We start from the raw sequence: 18,749 nt of genomic DNA on the forward strand, positions 1-18,749 counted from the left end.
ATAGAGGGGTATTATGGGATGGATAGAGGGGATTATGGGATGGATAGAGGGGTATTATGGGATGGATGGGGGGTATTATGGGATGGATAGAGGGGATTATGGGATGGATAGAGGGGATTATGGGATGGATAGAGGGGATTATGGGATGGATGGAGGGTATTATGGGATGGATAGAGGGGATTATGGGATGGATAGAGGGGTATTATGGGATGGATAGAGGGGATTATGGGATGGATGGAGGGGATTATGGGATGGATGGAGGGGATTATGGGATGGATAGAGGGGATTATGGGATGGATAGAGGGGATTATGGGATGGATAGAGGGGATTATGGGATGGATAGAGGGGTATTATGGGATGGATGGGGGGTATTATGGGATGGAGGGTATTATGGGATGGATAGAGGGGATTATGGGATGGATAGAGGGGATTATGGGATGGATGGAGGGTATTATGGGATGGATAGAGGGGATTATGGGATGGATGGAGGGGATTATGGGATGGATGGAGGGTATTATGGGATGGATAGAGGGGATTATGGGATGGATAGAGGGGATTATGGGATGGATAGAGGGGATTATGGGATGGATGGAGGGTATTATGGGATGGATAGAGGGGATTATGGGATGGATAGAGGGGATTATGGGATGGATAGAGGGGATTATGGGATGGATGGGGGGTATTATGGGATGGATGGAGGGGATTATGGGATGGATGGAGGGGATTATGGGATGGATAGAGGGGATTATGGGATGGATGGGGGGTATTATGGGATGGATGGAGGGGATTATGGGATGGATAGATGGTATTATGGGATGGATGGAGGGTATTATGGGATGGATGGAGGGGATTATGGGATGGATGGAGGGGATTATGGGATGGATGGAGGGGATTATGGGATGGATAGAGGGGATTATGGGATGGAGGAGCAGCGATGCACTAGTGCACCAGTACAGCCCCATCCCCCCCTTCAGTTCCTGTTGCTGCTGCTGCAGACTTCCTGTGGCCCCACAGATGTTATGGGGGGGGATGGGGCTATGGGGTTATATAGGGGGTTATGGGGGGTATATGGGGTTATGGGGGTTATGGGGTTATGGGAGGGGATGGGGGGCCCTATGGGGTGTCATGGGGGGTAATGGTGGGTAATGGGGTGAGGGGGGGGATGGGGGTTATGGGGGTTACGGGGTAATGGGGGTAATGGGGGGTTATGGGGTTATGGGACCCAAAGGGGATTATGGGGACATAAGGAGCCCTATGGGGCTATGGGGCCCACTAAGGGGGGATATAACGCAGGGGGCTGAGCTGGCACAAAGGAGGACCATACCCCCACATCCCAGCCCCATAACCTCCCCCATCCCAGCCCCATAACCTCCATCCCAGCCCCATAACCTCCATCCCAGCCCCATAACCTCCCCCATCCCAGCCCCATAACCTCCACCCCAGCCCCATAACCTCCATCCCAGCCCCATAACCCCCAGCCCAGCCCCATAACCTCCCCCCCAATCCCAGCCCCATAACCTCCATCCCAGCCCCATAACCTCCCCCCCAATCCCAGCCCCATAACCTCCATCCCAGCCCCATAACCCCCATCCCAGCCCCATAACCTCCATCCCAGCCCCATAACCCCCATCCCAGCCCCATAACCTCCATCCCAGCCCCATAACCTGCATCCCAGCCCCATAACCTCCATCCCAGCCCCATAACCTCCATTCCAGCCCCATAATCTCCATCCCGGCCCCATAACCTCCCCCCCATCCCAGCCCCATAACCTCCAATCCAGCCCCATCCCAGCCCCATAACCTTCCCCCATTCCCTCCATCCCAGCCCCATAACCTCCATCCCAGCCCCATAACCTCCCCAATCCCATCCCAGCCCCATCCCAGCCCCATAACCTCCATCCCAGCCACATAACATCCCCCCATTCCAACCCCAGCCCCATAACCTCCATCCCAACCCCATAACCTCCATCCCAGCCCCATAACTTCCATCCCAGCCCCATAACCTCCATCCCAGCCCCACAACCTCCATCCCAGCCCCATATCCCCCCCCCACGTACCTTCCTCCCTCCTGCTGCCCCCCCCCCCTTGGTGTTGGTGTTGGGGGGCTCTGGGGGTCGCTCTCTGTTTTGCCTTCGATGTGATGCCGTTTGGGGGGCAATGGGGGGGCGGACCCACATCTTATGGGGCCGGACCCACAACTTATGGGGCTGTAGGGGGGCTGATAACCTGACCTGGGGGGGATGGGAGGGGGGGGTTCGGGGGGGGAGGGGCGGAAGATGCGGCGTGGGGCAGGGCTGGGTTTGGGGCTGGGGTGGGGGGTGGGATGGGGGGCCAGTTGTGGGTCCGGATGTGGGGCTGGATGTGGGGCTGGACGAGGAGCTGGTTGGGGGACCAGACAGGGGGCTGGTTGTGGGTCCAGTTGTGGGTCTGGTTGGGGGGCCGGATGGGGGTCCAGACTGGGGTCCAGTTGTGGGTCCAGATTGGGGGCTGGATGGGGGGCTGAACGGGGGGCTGGATGGGGGTTCAGATGTGGGGCTGGATGGGGGGCTGAATGGGGGACTGGTTGGGGGACCAGACGGGGGGCCAGTTGTGGGTCCGGTTGTGGGTCCAGTTGTGGGTCCAGTTGTGGGTCCGGTTGGGGGGCCAGATGTGGGGCTGGATGGGGGGCCAGACGGGGGGCTGGTTGGGGGGCTGGTTTTGGGTCTGGTTGGGGGGCCATGTGGGGCTCCAGATTGGGGTCTGGTTGTGGGTCCGGTTGTGGGTCCAGTTGTGGGTCTGGTTATGGGTCCAGTTATGGGTCCAGTTGTAGGTCCAGTTATGGGTCCAGTTGTGGGTCCAGTTGTAGGTCCAGTTATGGGTCTGGTTGTGGGTCCAGTTGTGGGTCTGGTTGTGGGTCCGGTTGTGGGTCCAGCTGTAGGTCCAGTTGTGGGTCTGGTTGTGGGTCCAGTTGTGGGTCTGGTTATGGGTCCAGTTATGGGTCCAGTTGTGGGTCCGGTTGTGGGTCCAATGGGGGAATGGGAGGAGAGAAAAGGGGGGGGAGGAAAGGAGCTGGGAGGAGATGGGGGGAGGGGGAGAGTCTGAGCGTAACCACAATAAGAATCCGAATCCTAATCCCAATCCTAATCCCAATCCCAATCCTAATCCCAATCCCAATCCTAATCCTAATCCCAATCCTAATCCCAATCCTAATCCCAATCCCAATCCCAATCCTAATCCCAATCCTAATCCCAATTCCAATCCTAATCCCAATCCCAATCCCAATCCTAATCCCAATCCTAATCCCAATCCCAATCCTAATCCCAATCCCAATCCCAATCCTAATCCCAATCCCAATCCTAATCCCAATCCCAATCCTAATCCTAATCCCAATCCTAATCCCAATCCTAATCCCAATCCCAATCCTAATCCCAATCCTAATCCCAATCCTAATCCCAATCCCAATCCTAATCCCAATCCCAATCCCAATCCTAATCCCAATCCCAACACCAATGATAACCCCAACCACAACCCTAATCCCAATGCCAGCCCTAATCCCAATCCCAATCCCAACTATAACCCTAATCCCAATCACAGCCTTAATCCCAACCACAATCCCAACCCTAACGCTAATCCCACCCTAATCCCAATCCCAATCATAACCCCAACCCGAATCCTAATCCCAATCCCACCCCAAACCCAACCCTAACCCTAAACCCAACCATAATCCCAATCATAATAATATTAATAACCCCAACCCTAATCCCAATCCCAATCCCAACCTTAATCCCAATCATAATCCCAACCCTAATCCTAAACCCAATCCCAGCCCTAATCCCAATCATAACCCCAATCCCAACCCTAATCCCAAACCCAATCCCAAACCCAATCACAATCCCTACCCTAAACCCAAGACCAATCCCAATCCCAACCCTAAGAACAATCTTAATCCTAATCCAAACCCTAATCCCATCCCTAACCCCAATCATAATCCCAACCCCAATCCCAATCCCAGCCCTAACCCCAATCATAACCCAACCCTAATCTCAATCCCAACCCTAGCCCCAATCATAATCCCAACCCTAATCCCAACCCTAATCCCAATCCCAACCCTAAACCCTAAACCCAACCTTAATCCCAATTATAATCCTAATCATAATCCTAATCATAATCCTAATCCCAGCCCTAATCTCAATCCTAATCCCAATCATAACCCCAATCCCAACCCTAATCCCAATCCCACCCCAACCCTAAACCCACCCTTAATCCCAATCGTAATCCCAATCCCAACCCTAATCCCAATCAACATCATAATCCCAACCGTAACCCCAGCCCTAATCCCAACCCCAATCCCAACCCTAAACCCAACCTTAATTCCAATCCAAACCTTAAACCCAATCATAATCCCAACCCCAAACCCAACCCCAAACCCAATCGTAGTCCTAACCCAACCCTAACCCCAACCCTAATCCCAACCCTAATCCCAAACCCAATCCCAATTCCAACCCTAAACCCGCCCTAATCCCAACCCTAAACCCAACCTTAATCCCAATCCCAATCGTAGTCCCAACCCCAACCCTAATTTCAACCCTAATCCCAACTCTAAACCCAACCCCAATCATAATCCCAATCCCAAACCCAATCCCAATGATTGATAATCCCAACCCTAATCCCAAACCCAACCCCAATCCCAATGATTGATAATCCCAACCCTAATCCCAATCCCAACCCCAATCCCAATTCCAACACTAACCCAACCTTAATTCCAATCCTAATCTAAACCCTAATCCAAACCCTAAACCCATCCCTAATCCCAATCATAATCCCAACCCTAATCCCAAACTAACCCCAATCCCAAACCCAACCCCAATCCCAACCCCAATCCCAACCCTAAACACAACCCTAATCCCAAACCCAACCCCAAACCCAATCATAATCCCAACCCTAAACCCAAGACCAATCCTAATCCCATTCATAATCCCAACCCCAACCCTAAACCCAACCTAATCCCATTCATAATCCCAACCCCAACCCTAAACCCAACCTAATCCCAACCCTAAGAACAACCCTAATCCCAAACCCAACCCCAATCCCAACCTTGATCCCAACCCCATCCCCAATCCCAGCCCTAATCCCAATCGTAATCTCAACCCTAATCCAAACCCTAAACACAACCCTAATCCCAATCATAATCCCAATCCCAATCCTAATCCCAATCCCAATTACAGCGCTAATCCCACCCTAATCCCATTCCTAATCCCAAACCAACCCTAATCCCAACCCTAAGAACAACCTTAATCCCAATCCTAACCCTAACTCCAATCATAATCCCAATCCCAATCCCAACCTTAATCCCAACCCCAATCCCAACCCTAAGAACAATCCTAATCCCAATTCCAACCCTATTCCCACCCTAATCCCAATCATAATTCCAATCCCAACCCTAAACCCAACACCAACCCCAATCCCAACCCTAAGAAAAACCCCGATCCCAACACTAACCCTAATCCCAATCCAATCATAATCCCAGCCCTAAGAACAATCCCAATTCCAACCCTATTCCCACCTAATCATAATCCCAATCCCAACCCTAAACATATCCTTAATCCCCATCATAATCCTAATCATAACCCCAATCATAACCCCAATCCCAGCTCTAATCCCAATCCCAATTCCAGCCTTAATCCCAATCATAATCCCAATCCCAATTCCAACCCTAAACCCAACCCTAATCCCAATCATAATCCCAAGTCTAACCATAGCCCTAATCCCACCCCAATCCCAACCCTAATCCCAACCCTATTCCCACCATAATCCCAACCCTAAACCCAAACCCAATCCCAAACACAATCATAATCCCAACCCTAAACCCAAACCCAATCCCAACCCTAATCCCAATCCCACCCTAATCCCAATACCAATTCCAACCCTAATCCCACCCTAATCCCATTCATAATCCCAATCCCAACCCTAAACCCAACCCGAATCCCAACCCTAAGAACAATCTTAATCCCAATCCAAACCCTAATACAAACCCTAACCCCAATCATAATCCCAGCCCCAATTCCAATCCCAGCCCTAATCCCAATCATAACCCAACCCTAATCCCAATCTCAATCATAACCCCAATCCCAACCCTAATCCCAGCTCTAATCCCAACCCCAATACCAACTTTAATCCCAATCATAATCCCAATCCCAACCCCAATTCCAACCCTAAACCCAACCCTAATCCCAATCATAATCCCAACTCTAACCATAGCCCTAATCCCACCCCAATCCCAACCCTAATCCCAACCCTATTCCAGCCCTAATCCCAACCCTAAACCCAAACCCAATCCCAACCCTAATCCCACCCTAATCCCAATCCCACCCTAATCCCAATCCCAATTCCAACCCTAATCCCACCCTAATCCCATTCATAATCCCAATCCCAACCCTAAACCCAACCCGAATCCCACCCTAATCCCAATCCCAATTCAAACCCTAATACAAACCCTAACCCCAATCATAATCCCAACCCTAATCCCAATTCCAACCCTAATCCCAATCCCACCGCAACCCTAACCCTAACCCCAACCTTAATCCCAATCATAATCCCAGCCCTAATCCCAATCCCACCCCAATCCCAACCCTAATCCCAATCCCACCCCGACCCTAACCCTAACCCCAACCCCAATCCCAATCATAATCCCAACCCCAATCCCAGCCTTAATCCCAATCCTAATCCCAGCCTTAATCCCAATCCCACCCCAACCCTAACCCTAACCCCAACCTTAATCCCAATCATATCCCAACCCCAATCCCAGCCCTAATCCCAATCCCACCCCAACCCTAACCCCAACCTTAATCCCAATCATATCCCAACCCCAATCCCAGTCTTAATCCCAACCCCAATCCCAGCCCTAATCCCAATCCAGCGCCCATAACCACCAAACCACCCCAAAACCCCACAGATCTTCAGTAGCCCCAAAGGAGGGGACAGCGGGGACTATGGGGCTCAATGGGGCACTATGGGGCACTATGGGGCTCAATGGGGCACTATGGGGCAATATGGGGCTCAATAGGGGCACTATGGGGCACTATGGGGCTCAATAGGGCACTATGGGGCACTATGGGGCACTATGGGGCACAATTGGAGCACTATGGGGCACTATGGGGCTCAATAGGGGCACTATGGGGCACTATGGGGCACTATGGGGCACTATGGGGCACAATTGGAGCACTATGGGGCACTATGGGGCTCAATAGGGGCACTATGGGGCACTATGGGGCACAATTGGAGCACTATGGGGCTCAATAGGGCACTATGTGTCTCAATAGTGGCACTATGGGGCACTATGGGGCTCAACAGGGGCACTATGGGGCACAATAGGGGCACTTTGGGGCACTATGGGGCACAATAGGGGCACTATGTGGCACTATGGGGCTCAATAGGGCACTATGTGTCTCAATAGTGGCACTATGGGGCACTATGGGGCTCAATGGGGCACTATGGGGCAGAATAGGGGCACTATGGGGCACTATGGGGCTCAATAGGGGAACTATGGGGCTCAATAGGGGCACTATGGGGCACTATGGGGCTCAATAGGGGCACTATGGGGCACCATGGGGCTCAATAGGGCACTATAGGGCTCAATAGGGCACTATGGGGCACTATGGGGCTCAATAGGGGCACTATGGGGCTCAATAGGGGCACTATGGGGCTCAGTGGGGCACTATGGGGCTCAATAGTGGCACTATGGGGCACTATGGGGCTCAACAGGGGCACTATGGGGCTCAATGGGGCATTATGGGGCACTATTGGGCACTATGGGGCACAATAGGGGCACAATAGGGGCACTATGGGGCACAATAGGGGCACTATGGGTCTCGATAGGGGCACTATGGGGCACTATGGGGCTCAATAGGGGCACAATAGGGGCACTATGGGGCTCAATAGGGGCACTATGGGGCATTATGGGGCTCAATAGGGGCATTATGGGGCACTATGGGGCACAATAGGGGCACTACGGGGCATTATGGGGCTCAATAGGGGCACAATAGGGGCACTATGGGGCTCAATAGGGGCACTATGGGGCATTATGGGGCTCAATAGGGGCATTATGGGGCACTATGGGGCACAATAGGGGCACTACGGGGCATTATGGGGCTCAATATGGGCCCTATGGGGCTCAATAGGGCACTGTGTGGCACTATGGGGCTCAATAGGGGCACTATGGGCACTATGGGGCACTACGGGTCACTATGGGGCACTATGGGGCTCAATAGGGGCACTATAGGGCTCAATAGGGGCACTACGGGGCTCAATAGGGGCACTATGGGGCTCAATAGGGACACAATAGGGGCACTATGGGGATCTATAGGGTCACTATGGGGCATTATGGGGGCACTATGGGGTCACTATGGGGCACTATGGCGTCACTATGGGGCACTATGGGGCTCAATAGGGCACTATGGGGCTCAATGGGGCACTATGGGGCACAGTGGGGCTTATATATAGGGCCACCCCATAGCACTTATGGGTCACCCCACAGCACTTATTGGGTCACCCCATAACCTTATAGGATCACCCCACAGCACTTATAGGGTCACCCCATAGCACTTATGGGGTCACCCCATAACCTTATAGGGTCACCCCATAGCACTTATGGGTCACCCCATAACCTTATAGGGTCACCCCACAGCCCCTATAGGGTCACCCCATACTAATGGCCCCATATGTGTCAGTCTGTGGCAGGATGTGGGGACGGGGGGGGGGACAGAAAGTGTGGGGCCAGCTGGGCTATAGGGGGGGATGGGATATGGGGTCAGTCCGGATATGGGGCCACTGGGGACATGGGGTCACACGGCTGTGGGGCCAACAAGGATATGGGGTCAAACAGGATATGGGGCCAACCAGGATATAGGGTCAAACAGGATATGAGGCTATGGGGACACACGGGATATGGGGTCAACCAGGATATGGGGCTATGGGGCCACTGAGGTTATGGGGTCACACGGCTATGGGGCCAACCAGGATATGGGGCTTAGGGTCACACGGGATATGGGGCCAACCAGGATATGGGGCTATGGGGACACACGGGATATGGGGTCAAACAGGATATGGGGCTATGGGGTCACACAGGATATAGGGCCAACCAGGATATGGGGCCAACCAGGATATGGGGCTATGGGGTCACACGGCTATGGGGCCAACAAGGATATGGGGTCACACAGGATATGGGGCTATGGGGACACACGGGATATAGGGCCAACCAGGATATGGGGCTATGGGGTCACAGGGGATATGGGGTCACACGGCTATGGGGTCAACTAGGATATGGGGCTATGGGGTCACATGGCTATGGGGCCAACCACGATATGGGGCTATGGGGACACACAGGGTATGGGGCCACAGGGGTCACAGATATGGGGTCAGCTGAGCTATGGGGCGACTCCGGATATGGGGCCACAAAAGCTATAGGGCCGTGGGGACATGTAGGATACAGGGCTATGGGGCCACTGAGGATATGGGGCCAGATGAGCTATGGGGTCTCTCCAGATATGGGGTCAGATGAGCTATGGGGCCACTCAGGATATGGGGCCACAGATATGGGGTGTAGGGCTATGGGGCCACTGGGGATATGGGGCCACGGATATGGGGTGTAGGGCTATGGGGCCATGGATATGGGGCCAGATGGGCTATGGGGTCACTCCAGATATGGGGTCAGATGAGCTATGGGGCCACTGAGGATATGGGGCCACAAAAGCTATAGGGCCATGGGGACATGTAGGATATAGGGCCATGGGGACACATGGGGTATGGGGTCACTCGGCATATGGGGTCAGATGAGCTATGGGGTCACTGGGGATATAGGGCCACAGATATGGGGTGTAGGGCTATGGGGTCTCTCCAGATATGGGGTCAGATGAGCTATGGGACCACTGAGGATACGGGATGCAGGGCTATGGGGACACGGATATGGGGCCACAGATATGGGGTCAGGTGAGCTATGGGGCCACAAAAGCTACAGGGCCGTTGGGACACACAGGTTATGGGGTCAGACAGATATGGGGCCGGGGGGGGCACACACACAGGACATGGGGACGCAAAGCTATAGGGCCACCCCATAACCCACCCCATAACCCCATAACCCACTCCATAACCCCATATCTCACTCCATAACCCACCCCATAGCCCACCCCATAACCCCATAACCCGCCCCATAACCCACTCCATAACCCACCCCATAGCCCACCCCATAACCCACCCCATAACCCCATATCTCACTCCATAACCCCATAACCCGCCCCATAACCCACCCCATAGCCCACCAGAGCCCACCCCATAACCCTATATCTCACTCCATAACTCACCCCATAGCCCACCCCATAACCCGCCCCATAACCCACCCCATATCCCCATAACCCCATAACCCCATAACCCACCCCATAACCCCATAGCCCACTCCATATCCCACCCCGTAACCCCATAACCCCATATCTCACCCCATATCTCACCCCTTATCCCACCCCATAACCCTATAGCCCATTCCATAACCCCATAACCCACCCCATATCCCACCCCATAATCCCATAACCCACCCCATAACCCCATATCTCACCCCATAACACACCCCATAGCCCACCCCATAACCCCATATCCCACCCCATAACCTGCCCCATAACCCACCCCATAGCCCACCCCATATCTCACCCCATATCCCACCCCATAGCCTACCCCATAACCCCATAGCCCACCCCATAACCTGCCCCATAACCCAACCCATAGCCCACCCCATATCTCACCCCATATCCCACCCCATAGCCTACCCCATAACCCCATAGCCCACCCCATATCTCATCCCATCTCCCACCCCATAACCCCATAGCCCACCCCATCGCCAACCCCATAACTCCATATCTCATCCCATAACCCCATAGCCCACCCCAGAGCCCCATAGCTCACCCCATAACCCCATATCTCACCCCATATCCCACCCCATAACCCCATAACCCGCCCCATAACTCCTTAACCCACACCATATCCCACCCCATAACCCCATAACCCACCCCATAACCCGCCCCATATCCCACCCCATATCCCACCCCATAACCCCATAACCCACCCCATAACCCACCCCATTACTCCATATCTCACCCCATAACTCCATATCTCATCCCATAGCCCACCCCATAGCCCACCCCATAACCCCATGGCCCACCCCTATCCCACCCCATAACTCCATATCTCACCCCATAACTCCATATCTCACCCCATAACTCCATATCTCACCCCATAACTCCATACCTCACCCCATATCCCACCCCATAACCCCATAGCCCACCCCATATCCCACCCCATAACCCCATAGCCCACCCCATAACCACATAACCCACCCCATAACCCTATATCTCACCCCATAGCCCACCCCATAGCCCACCCCGTTACCTCCTCCCCCCCGGCTGTGGGGCCGCGATCCTAAAAGCAGAAGTTGCCGTGGGGGGGTTTTATGGGGCGGAGGTTTCCTTATGGGGTGGAAACGCTTTCGCTTTCGGGTTCGGCAACAAGAGGCCTATGGGGCACAGATGGGGGGCGGGGGGGCGCTATGGGGTACAAGGGGGTTATGGGGTGGGCAGGGTTATGGGGTACAAGGGGGTTATGGGGTGGGGGGGGCTATGGGGTACAAGGGGGTTATGGGTGGGGGGAGCTATGGGGTGAGGCTATGGGGTACAAGGGGGTTATGGGGTGGGGGGAGCTATGGGGTGAGGTTATGGGGTACAAGGGGGTTATGGGGTGGGGGGAGCTATGGGGTGAGGCTATGGGGTACAAGGGGGTTATGGGGTGGGGGGAGCTATGGGGTGAGGCTATGGGGTACAAGGGGGTTATGGGGTGGGGGGAGCTATGGGGTGAGGCTATGGGGTACAAGGGGGTTATGGGGTGGGGGGGGCTATGGGGTGAGGCTATGGGGTACAAGGGGGTTATGGGGTGGGCAGGGTTATGGGGTAAGAGGGGATTATAGGGTACAAGGGGGTTATGGCGTTGGGGGAAGCTATGGGGTGAGGGGGTCACTATGGGGTAGGAGGAGGTTATGGGGTGGGGCTATGGGGTAGACAGGGCTATGGGGTACAAGGGGGTTATGGGGTGGGGGGGCTATGGGGTGGAGGGCTAATGGGGTACAAGGGGGTAATGGGGTGGGCAGGGCTATGGGGTGGGGGGAGCTATGGGGTGGTGGGGGCTATGGGGTGGGCAGGGTTATGGGGTAGGAGGGATATGGGGTATGAGGGGGTTATGGGGTGTGGGGTGCTATGGGGTGAGTTATGGGGTGGGCTATGGGGTGGGGGGGCTATGGGGTTTGGGGTTATGGGTTGGAGTGGGTTATGGGGTAGCAGGGGCTATGGGGTGGGCAGGGCTATGGGGTACAAGGGGGTTATGGGGTATAAGGGGGGTTATGGGGTGGGTTATGGGGTGGGCTATGGGATGGGGAGGCTATGGGGTGGGGGGGTTATGGGGTGGGGCTATGGGGTAGACAGGGCTATGGGGTACAAGGGGGTTATCGGGTGGGGGGGCTATGGGGTGAGGCTATGGGGTACAAGGGGGTAATGGGGTGGGCAGGGCTATGGGGTGAGGGGGAGCTATGGGGTGGGGGGAGCTATGGGGTGGGGGGGCTATGGGGTGGGCAGGGTTATGGGGTAGGAGGGATATGGGGTATGAGGGGGTTATGGGGTGTGGGGTGCTATGGGGTGAGTTATGGGGTGGGCTGTGGGATGGGGGGGGCTATGGGGTATGGGGTTATGGGGTACAAGGGAGTTATGGGGTGGGGGGAGCTATGGGGTGAGGCTATGGGGTACAAGGGGGTTATGGGGTGGGCAGGGTTATGGGGTAGGAGGGGGTTATAGGGTACAAGGGGGTTATGGCGTTTGGGGAAGCTATGGGGTGAGGGGGTCACTATGGGGTAGGAGGAGGTTATGGGGTGGGGCTATGGGGTAGACAGGGCTATGGGGTACAAGGGGGTTATGGGGTGGGGGGGTGGGGCTATGGGGTAGACAGGGCTATGGGGTACAAGGGGGTTATCAGGTGGGGGGGCTATGGGGTGGGAGGCTAATGGGGTACAAGGGGGTAATGGGGTGGGCAGGGCTATGGGGTGAGGGGGAGCTATGGGGTGGGGGGGGCTATGGGGTGGGCAGGGTTATGGGGTAGGAGGGATATGGGGTATGAGGGGGTTATGGGGTGTGGGGTGCTATGGGGTGAGTTATGGGGTGGGCTATGGGATGGGGGGGGCTATGGGGTTTGGGGTTATGGGGTAGGAGTGGGTTGTGGGGTGAGGGGGCGATGGGGTGGGCAGGGCTATGGGGTACAAGGGGGTTATGGGGTGGGGGGTTATGGGGTACAAGGGGGTTATGGGGTGGGTTATGGGGTGGGCTATGGGATGGGGAGGCTATGGGGTGGGGGGTTATGGGGTAGGAGGGGGTTATGGGGTAGCAGGGGCTATGGGGTGGGCAGGGCTATGGGGTACAAGGGGGTTATGGGGTGGGGGGGCAATGGGGTACAAGGGGGTTATGGGGTGGGGGGGCAATGGGGTACAAGGGGGTTATGGGGTGGGGGTTATGGGGTATGGAGGGGGTTATGGGGTGGAGTGAGCTATGGTGTGAGGGGGGGCTATGGGGTGGGGGGCGGTAATGGGGTATAAAGGGGTTATGGGGTGTGGAGGGTTATGGGGTATGAGGGGGTTATGGGATGGGGAGGGGTTGTGGGGTATGAGGAGGGTTATGGGGTGAGGCTATAGGGTACAAGGGGGTTATGGGGTGCGGGGAGCTATGGGGTACAAGGGGGTTATGGGGTAGAAGAGTTATGGGGTACAAGGGGGTTATGGGGTGGGTTATGGGGTGGGTTATGGGATGGGGGGGCTATGGAGTCAGGGGGCTATGGGGTAGGAGGGGGTTATGGGGTGGGGGGAGCTATGGGGTACAAGGGGGTTATGGGGTGAGGGGGATTATAGGGTGAGGGGTATGGGATATGAGGGAGTTATGGGGTACGAGGGGGTTATGGCGTGGGGGGAGCTATGGGGTACAAGGGGGTTATGGGGTGAGGGGGATTATAGGGTGAGGGGTATGGGATATGAGGGAGTTATGGGGCAGGAGGGGGTTATGGGGTGGGGGGAGCTATGGGGTGTGTAGGGGGTTATGGGCTGTGAAGGGGGCTATGGGCTGGGGGGGGTTATAGGGCACAAGGGGGTTATGGGGTGGGGAGGGCTATGGGGTAGGAGGGGGCTATGAGGTGGGGCTATGGGGCTGAGTTATGGGGTAGGAGGGGAATATGGGGCACGGATGGGACAGATGGGGGACAGGGGGGGTTATGGGGTACAAGGGGGTTATGGGGCAGGAGGGGGTTATGGGGTGGGTGGAGCTATGGGGTACAAGGGGGCTATGAGGTGTGAAGGGGTTATGGGGTGGGGGGTTTATGGGGTAGAAGGGGTTTATGGGGTAGGAGGGGGCTATGAGGTGGGGGGGGGCTATGGTGTATGAGGGGTTATGGGGTGGGGGGGGTTATGGGGTACAAGGGGGTTATGGGGTATAAGGGGGGTTATGGGGTGGGTTATGGGATGGGGGGTGCTATGGGTTCGGGGGGCTATGGGGTAGGAGGGGGTTATGGGGTGGGGGGGGTAATGGGGTAGGAGGGATTATGGGGTTGAAGGGGGCTATGGGGTGGGGCTATGGGGTGGGGGGAGCTATGGGGTGAGGGGGGGCTATGGGGTAGGAGGGGGCTATGGGGTAGGGCTGTGGGGTGGGGGGGATTATGGGGTACAAGGGGGTTATGGGGCAGGGTTATGGGGTAGGAAAGTTATGGGGTAGGAGGGGGATATGGGGCACGGATGGGATAGATGGGGGACGGGGGGTTATGGGGTGGGCAGGGCTATGGGGTAAGAGGGGGTTATGGGGTGAGGGGGTGCTATGGGTTGGGTTATGGGGTGGGCAGGGTTATAGGGTACAAGGGGGTTATGGGGTAGGAGGGGAATATGGGGTGGGGGGGTAATGGGGTACAAAGGAGTTATGGGGTATAAGGGGGTTATGGGGTGGGGGGTTATGGGGTATAAGGGGGGCTATGGGGTGGGCAGGGTTATGGGGCGGGGGGGTTATGGGGTGTGGGGGGTTATGGGGTGTGGGGGGTCTATGTGCGGCCTATGGGGCACAGATGGGGGGCAGGGGGGAATTTGAGGTTATGGGGTATAAGGGGGTTATGGGGTTGGGGGGGATATGGGGTGGCTATGGGGTGGGTTATGGGATGGGGGGGATATGAGGGAGGATGGGATTATGGGGTATGAGGGGTTATGGGGTAGGAGGGGCTATGGGGTGGGCAGGGTTATGGGGCACAAGGGGGTTATGGGGTGTGTGGGGCAGTGGGGTGTGAGTGGGATATGGGGCTCAATGACCAGCTCCTGACCCCAAACCCCATAGATTCAGCCCCAAAGCCCCAATCTATGGGGCACACTGACCCCAAACCCCATAGATTCAGAACTCCAACCTGCTATGGGCGCTATGGGGCGCTATGGGGTCTCTATGGGGCGCTATGGGGCGCTATGGAGCTCTATGAGGCGCTATGGGGCGCTATGGGGCGCTATGGGGTTCTATGGGGCTCTATGGGGCGCTATGGGGCTCTATGGGGCTCTATGGGGTGCTGTGGGGCACTATGGGGTGCTATGGGGAACTATGGGGCACTATGGGGCTCTATGGGGCGCTATGGGGTCTCTACGGGGCTCTATGGGGCTCTATGGGGCGCTATGGGGCTCTATGGGGCTCTATGGGGCACTATGGGGATCTATGGGGTGCTATGAGGCTCTATGGGGCGCTATGGGGATCCATGGGGCTCTATGGGGTCTCTATGGGGTCTCTATGGGGCGCTATGGGGATCTATGGGGCGCTATGGGGGGGGCACAGACCTTTGGCGCCGGCGCGGAAATGGGGCGGAGCCTAAAACCCGCCCCGCGATCTGATTGGTCGGATCTAATTAGAGCGGGGCGTTGATTGGGGCGGGGCTTCAAGGGGGCGGGGCTTAAAGGGGATATAGGGTATAGGTATGGGACATGGGATATAGGGTATGGGATGGGATATAGGGTATGGATATAGAGTATAGGGTATATAGGGTATGGATATGGGATATGGGATATGGGGTTATGGGATATAGGGTATGGGATATGGGGTATAGGGGATGGGATATGGGTATAGGGGGGTATATAGGGTATGGGATATGGGGTATAGGGGATGGGATATGGGATATAGGGTATGGGATATGGGGTATATAGGGTATGGATATGGGGTATAGGGTGGTATGGGGTATGGGGTATGGGGTATAGGGGATGGGATATGGGGCATAGGGGGGTATATAGGGTGTGGATATGGGATATGGGATATAGGGTGGTATATAGGGTATATAGGGTATGGATATGGGATATGGGATATGGGGTATAGGGTGGTATATAGGGTGTGGATACGGGATACAGGGGATGGGATATAGGGTATGGGTATAAGATATGGGATATAGGGGATGGATATGGGATATAGGGGATGGGATATGGGGCATAGGGGGGTATATAGGGTGTGGATATGGGATATGGGGTATAGGGGATGGGATATGGGGTATAGGGGGTATATAGGGTATGGATATGGGATATGGGATATAGGGGTTGGGATATGGGGTATGGGGTGGGAACCCAGGGTCTCCATAGGGATCTGTGGGGCAGAATTGGGGTCTCCATAGGGATCTGTGGGGCAGAACCAGACCAGCAACCCATAGGGATCTATGGGGCAGAACCTCTATGGGGCAGAACCAGGGTCTCCATAGGGGTCTATGGGGCAGAATTGGGGTCTCCATAGGGATCTATGGGGCAGAATTGGGGTCTCCATAGGGTTCTGTGGGGCAGAACCAGACCAGCACCCCATAGGGATCTATGGGGCGGAACCTCTATGGGGCAGAACCAGGGTCTCCATAGGGGTCTATGGGGCAGAATTGGGCTCTTCATAGGGATCTATGGGGCAGAACCCGGGCTCTATATAGGGATCTATGGGGCAGAACCTCTATGGGGCAGGACCCAGGCTCTCCATAGGGATCTATGGGGCAGAACCCAGGCTCTCTATAGGGATCTATGGGGCAGAACCCATAGGGATCTATGGGGCAGAACCAGACCAGCACCCCATAGAGATCTATGGGGCAGAACCAGACCAGCACCCCATAGGGATCTATGGGGCAGAACCCGGGCTCTCTATAGGGATCTATGGGGCAGAACCTCTATGGGGCAGGACCCAGGCTCTCCATAGGGATCAATGGGGCAGAACCCATAGGGATCTATGGGGCAGAACCTCTCCATAGGGATCTATGGGGCAGAACCAGACCGGCACCCCATAGGGATCTATGGGGCGGAACCTCTATGGGGCAGAATCCAGGCTCTCCATAGGGATCAATGGGGCAGAACCCATAGGGATCTATGGGGCAGAACCTCTCCATAGGGATCTATGGGGCAGAACCAGACCAGCACCCCATAGGGATCTATGGGGCAGAACCAGACTGGCACCCCATAGGGATCTATGGGGCAGAACCCTCTATGGGGCGGGTGGGGGGGTTCTGCCCCATATCTGTGGGGCAGGGTGGGGTTGTGCCCCATATCTGTGGGGCTGCAGGGTGTCCATGACTTTGCATTGCTGCAATTAAAGGTGCTGCAACCGGCTGCTGCTTGTGCTGCGTTACTGGGGGGGGGGGATGCAACTGGGGGGGGGCTGCAGCTGCACTTGGGGGCTGCAGTGTTTGCAACCTGCGCTCAGGGCGTGCACCTGGGGTTGGGGTTGCAGCTGCATTTTGGGGTTTGCAGAGTGTTTGCAATGCATGCTCAGAGCATGCAAATGCACTTGCAGTTTGCAACTGGGTTTGTGGTTTGCAGCTGCATTTCAGGGCCTGCAGTGTTTGCAATGCATGCTCAGGTTGTGCACATGCACTTGCAGTTTGCACCTGGGTTTGGGGTTTGCAGCTGCAATTTGGGGGCTGCAGTGTTTGCAACCTGGGCTTAGTGTTTGGAAATGGGTTTGGGGGTTTGCAGCTGCAATTTGGGGGCTGCAGATTGTTTGCAGTGCAAGCTCAGGGTTTGCAACTGGGTTTAGGGTTTGCAGCTGCATTTTGGGGCCTGCACAGTGTTTGCAATGTGTGCTCAGAGTGTGCACATGCACTTGCTGTTTGCAACTGGGTTTGGGGTTTGCAGCTGCACTTGGAGCATGCACAGTGCTTGCAGTGCATGCTCAGGGTTTGCAGCTGGGTTTGGGTTTGCAAATAGTTTGGGATCGCAGCTGCAATTTGGGGCTGCAGAGTGTTTGCAATGCGTGCTCAGGGTGTGCACATGCACTTGGTGTTTGCAAATGGGTTGGGGGCTGCAGGTGCATTTGGGGCCTGCAGTGTTTGCAATGCGTGCTCAGGATTTGCACATGGGTTTGGGGGTTTGCAGCTGCAATTTGGGGGCTGCAGAGTGTTTGCAGTGCATGCTCATGGCATGCAAATGCTCTTGCAGTTTGCACCTGGGTTTGGGGTTTGCAGCTGCATTTGGGGTCTGCAGAGGGTTTGCAGTGCATGCTCAGGGCTTGCACTTGCAGTTTGCAAATGCACTTGGGGTTTGCAGCTGCATTTTGGAGCCTGCAGTGTTTGCAATGTGTGCTCAGGGTGTGCCCTTGCAGTTTGCAAATGGATTGGGGGCTGCAGCTGCATTTTGGGGCTGCACAGTTTGCAATGCATGCTCAGGGTTTGCACATGGGTTTG

At 55.6% G+C, this 18,749-nt stretch overlaps 1 protein-coding gene and 1 long non-coding RNA gene across 3 annotated transcripts in view; both read right to left on the reverse strand.

The window, feature by feature from the left end:
- Positions 1-15,950, reverse strand: part of LOC107307205 (arf-GAP with Rho-GAP domain, ANK repeat and PH domain-containing protein 1-like) — a 103,691-nt gene extending 87,741 nt beyond the window's left edge. The window contains exons 1-3 of the mRNA XM_085541624.1: positions 15,895-15,950; positions 11,409-11,532; positions 2,057-3,047 (exon numbers count right to left, since the gene is read on the reverse strand). Coding sequence (XP_085397750.1) covers positions 2,057-2,718 — 662 coding nt within the window. The 5' untranslated portion in view covers positions 2,719-3,047; positions 11,409-11,532; positions 15,895-15,950. The remainder of the gene's footprint in view (positions 1-2,056; positions 3,048-11,408; positions 11,533-15,894) is intronic.
- A 759-nt stretch (positions 15,951-16,709) lies between these two features.
- On the reverse strand, positions 16,710-17,560 carry LOC146762911 (uncharacterized). 2 transcript variants are annotated; one of them, XR_014942277.1, is made up of 4 exons: positions 17,477-17,560; positions 17,288-17,375; positions 17,044-17,085; positions 16,710-16,766 (listed from the first exon to the last, which is right to left on the reverse strand). It is a non-coding gene; the product is annotated as an uncharacterized LOC146762911 (long non-coding RNA). The 2 variants fall into 2 exon arrangements; XR_014942278.1 differs by lacking the exon at positions 16,710-16,766 and having other exon boundaries at positions 17,029-17,085.
- Positions 17,561-18,749: the final 1,189 nt, after the last annotated feature.

Source organism: Coturnix japonica, chromosome 1 (assembly GCF_054131305.1).
Source record: "Coturnix japonica strain WE chromosome 1, WE-NBRP24, whole genome shotgun sequence".
Taxonomy (NCBI): domain Eukaryota; kingdom Metazoa; phylum Chordata; class Aves; order Galliformes; family Phasianidae; genus Coturnix; species Coturnix japonica.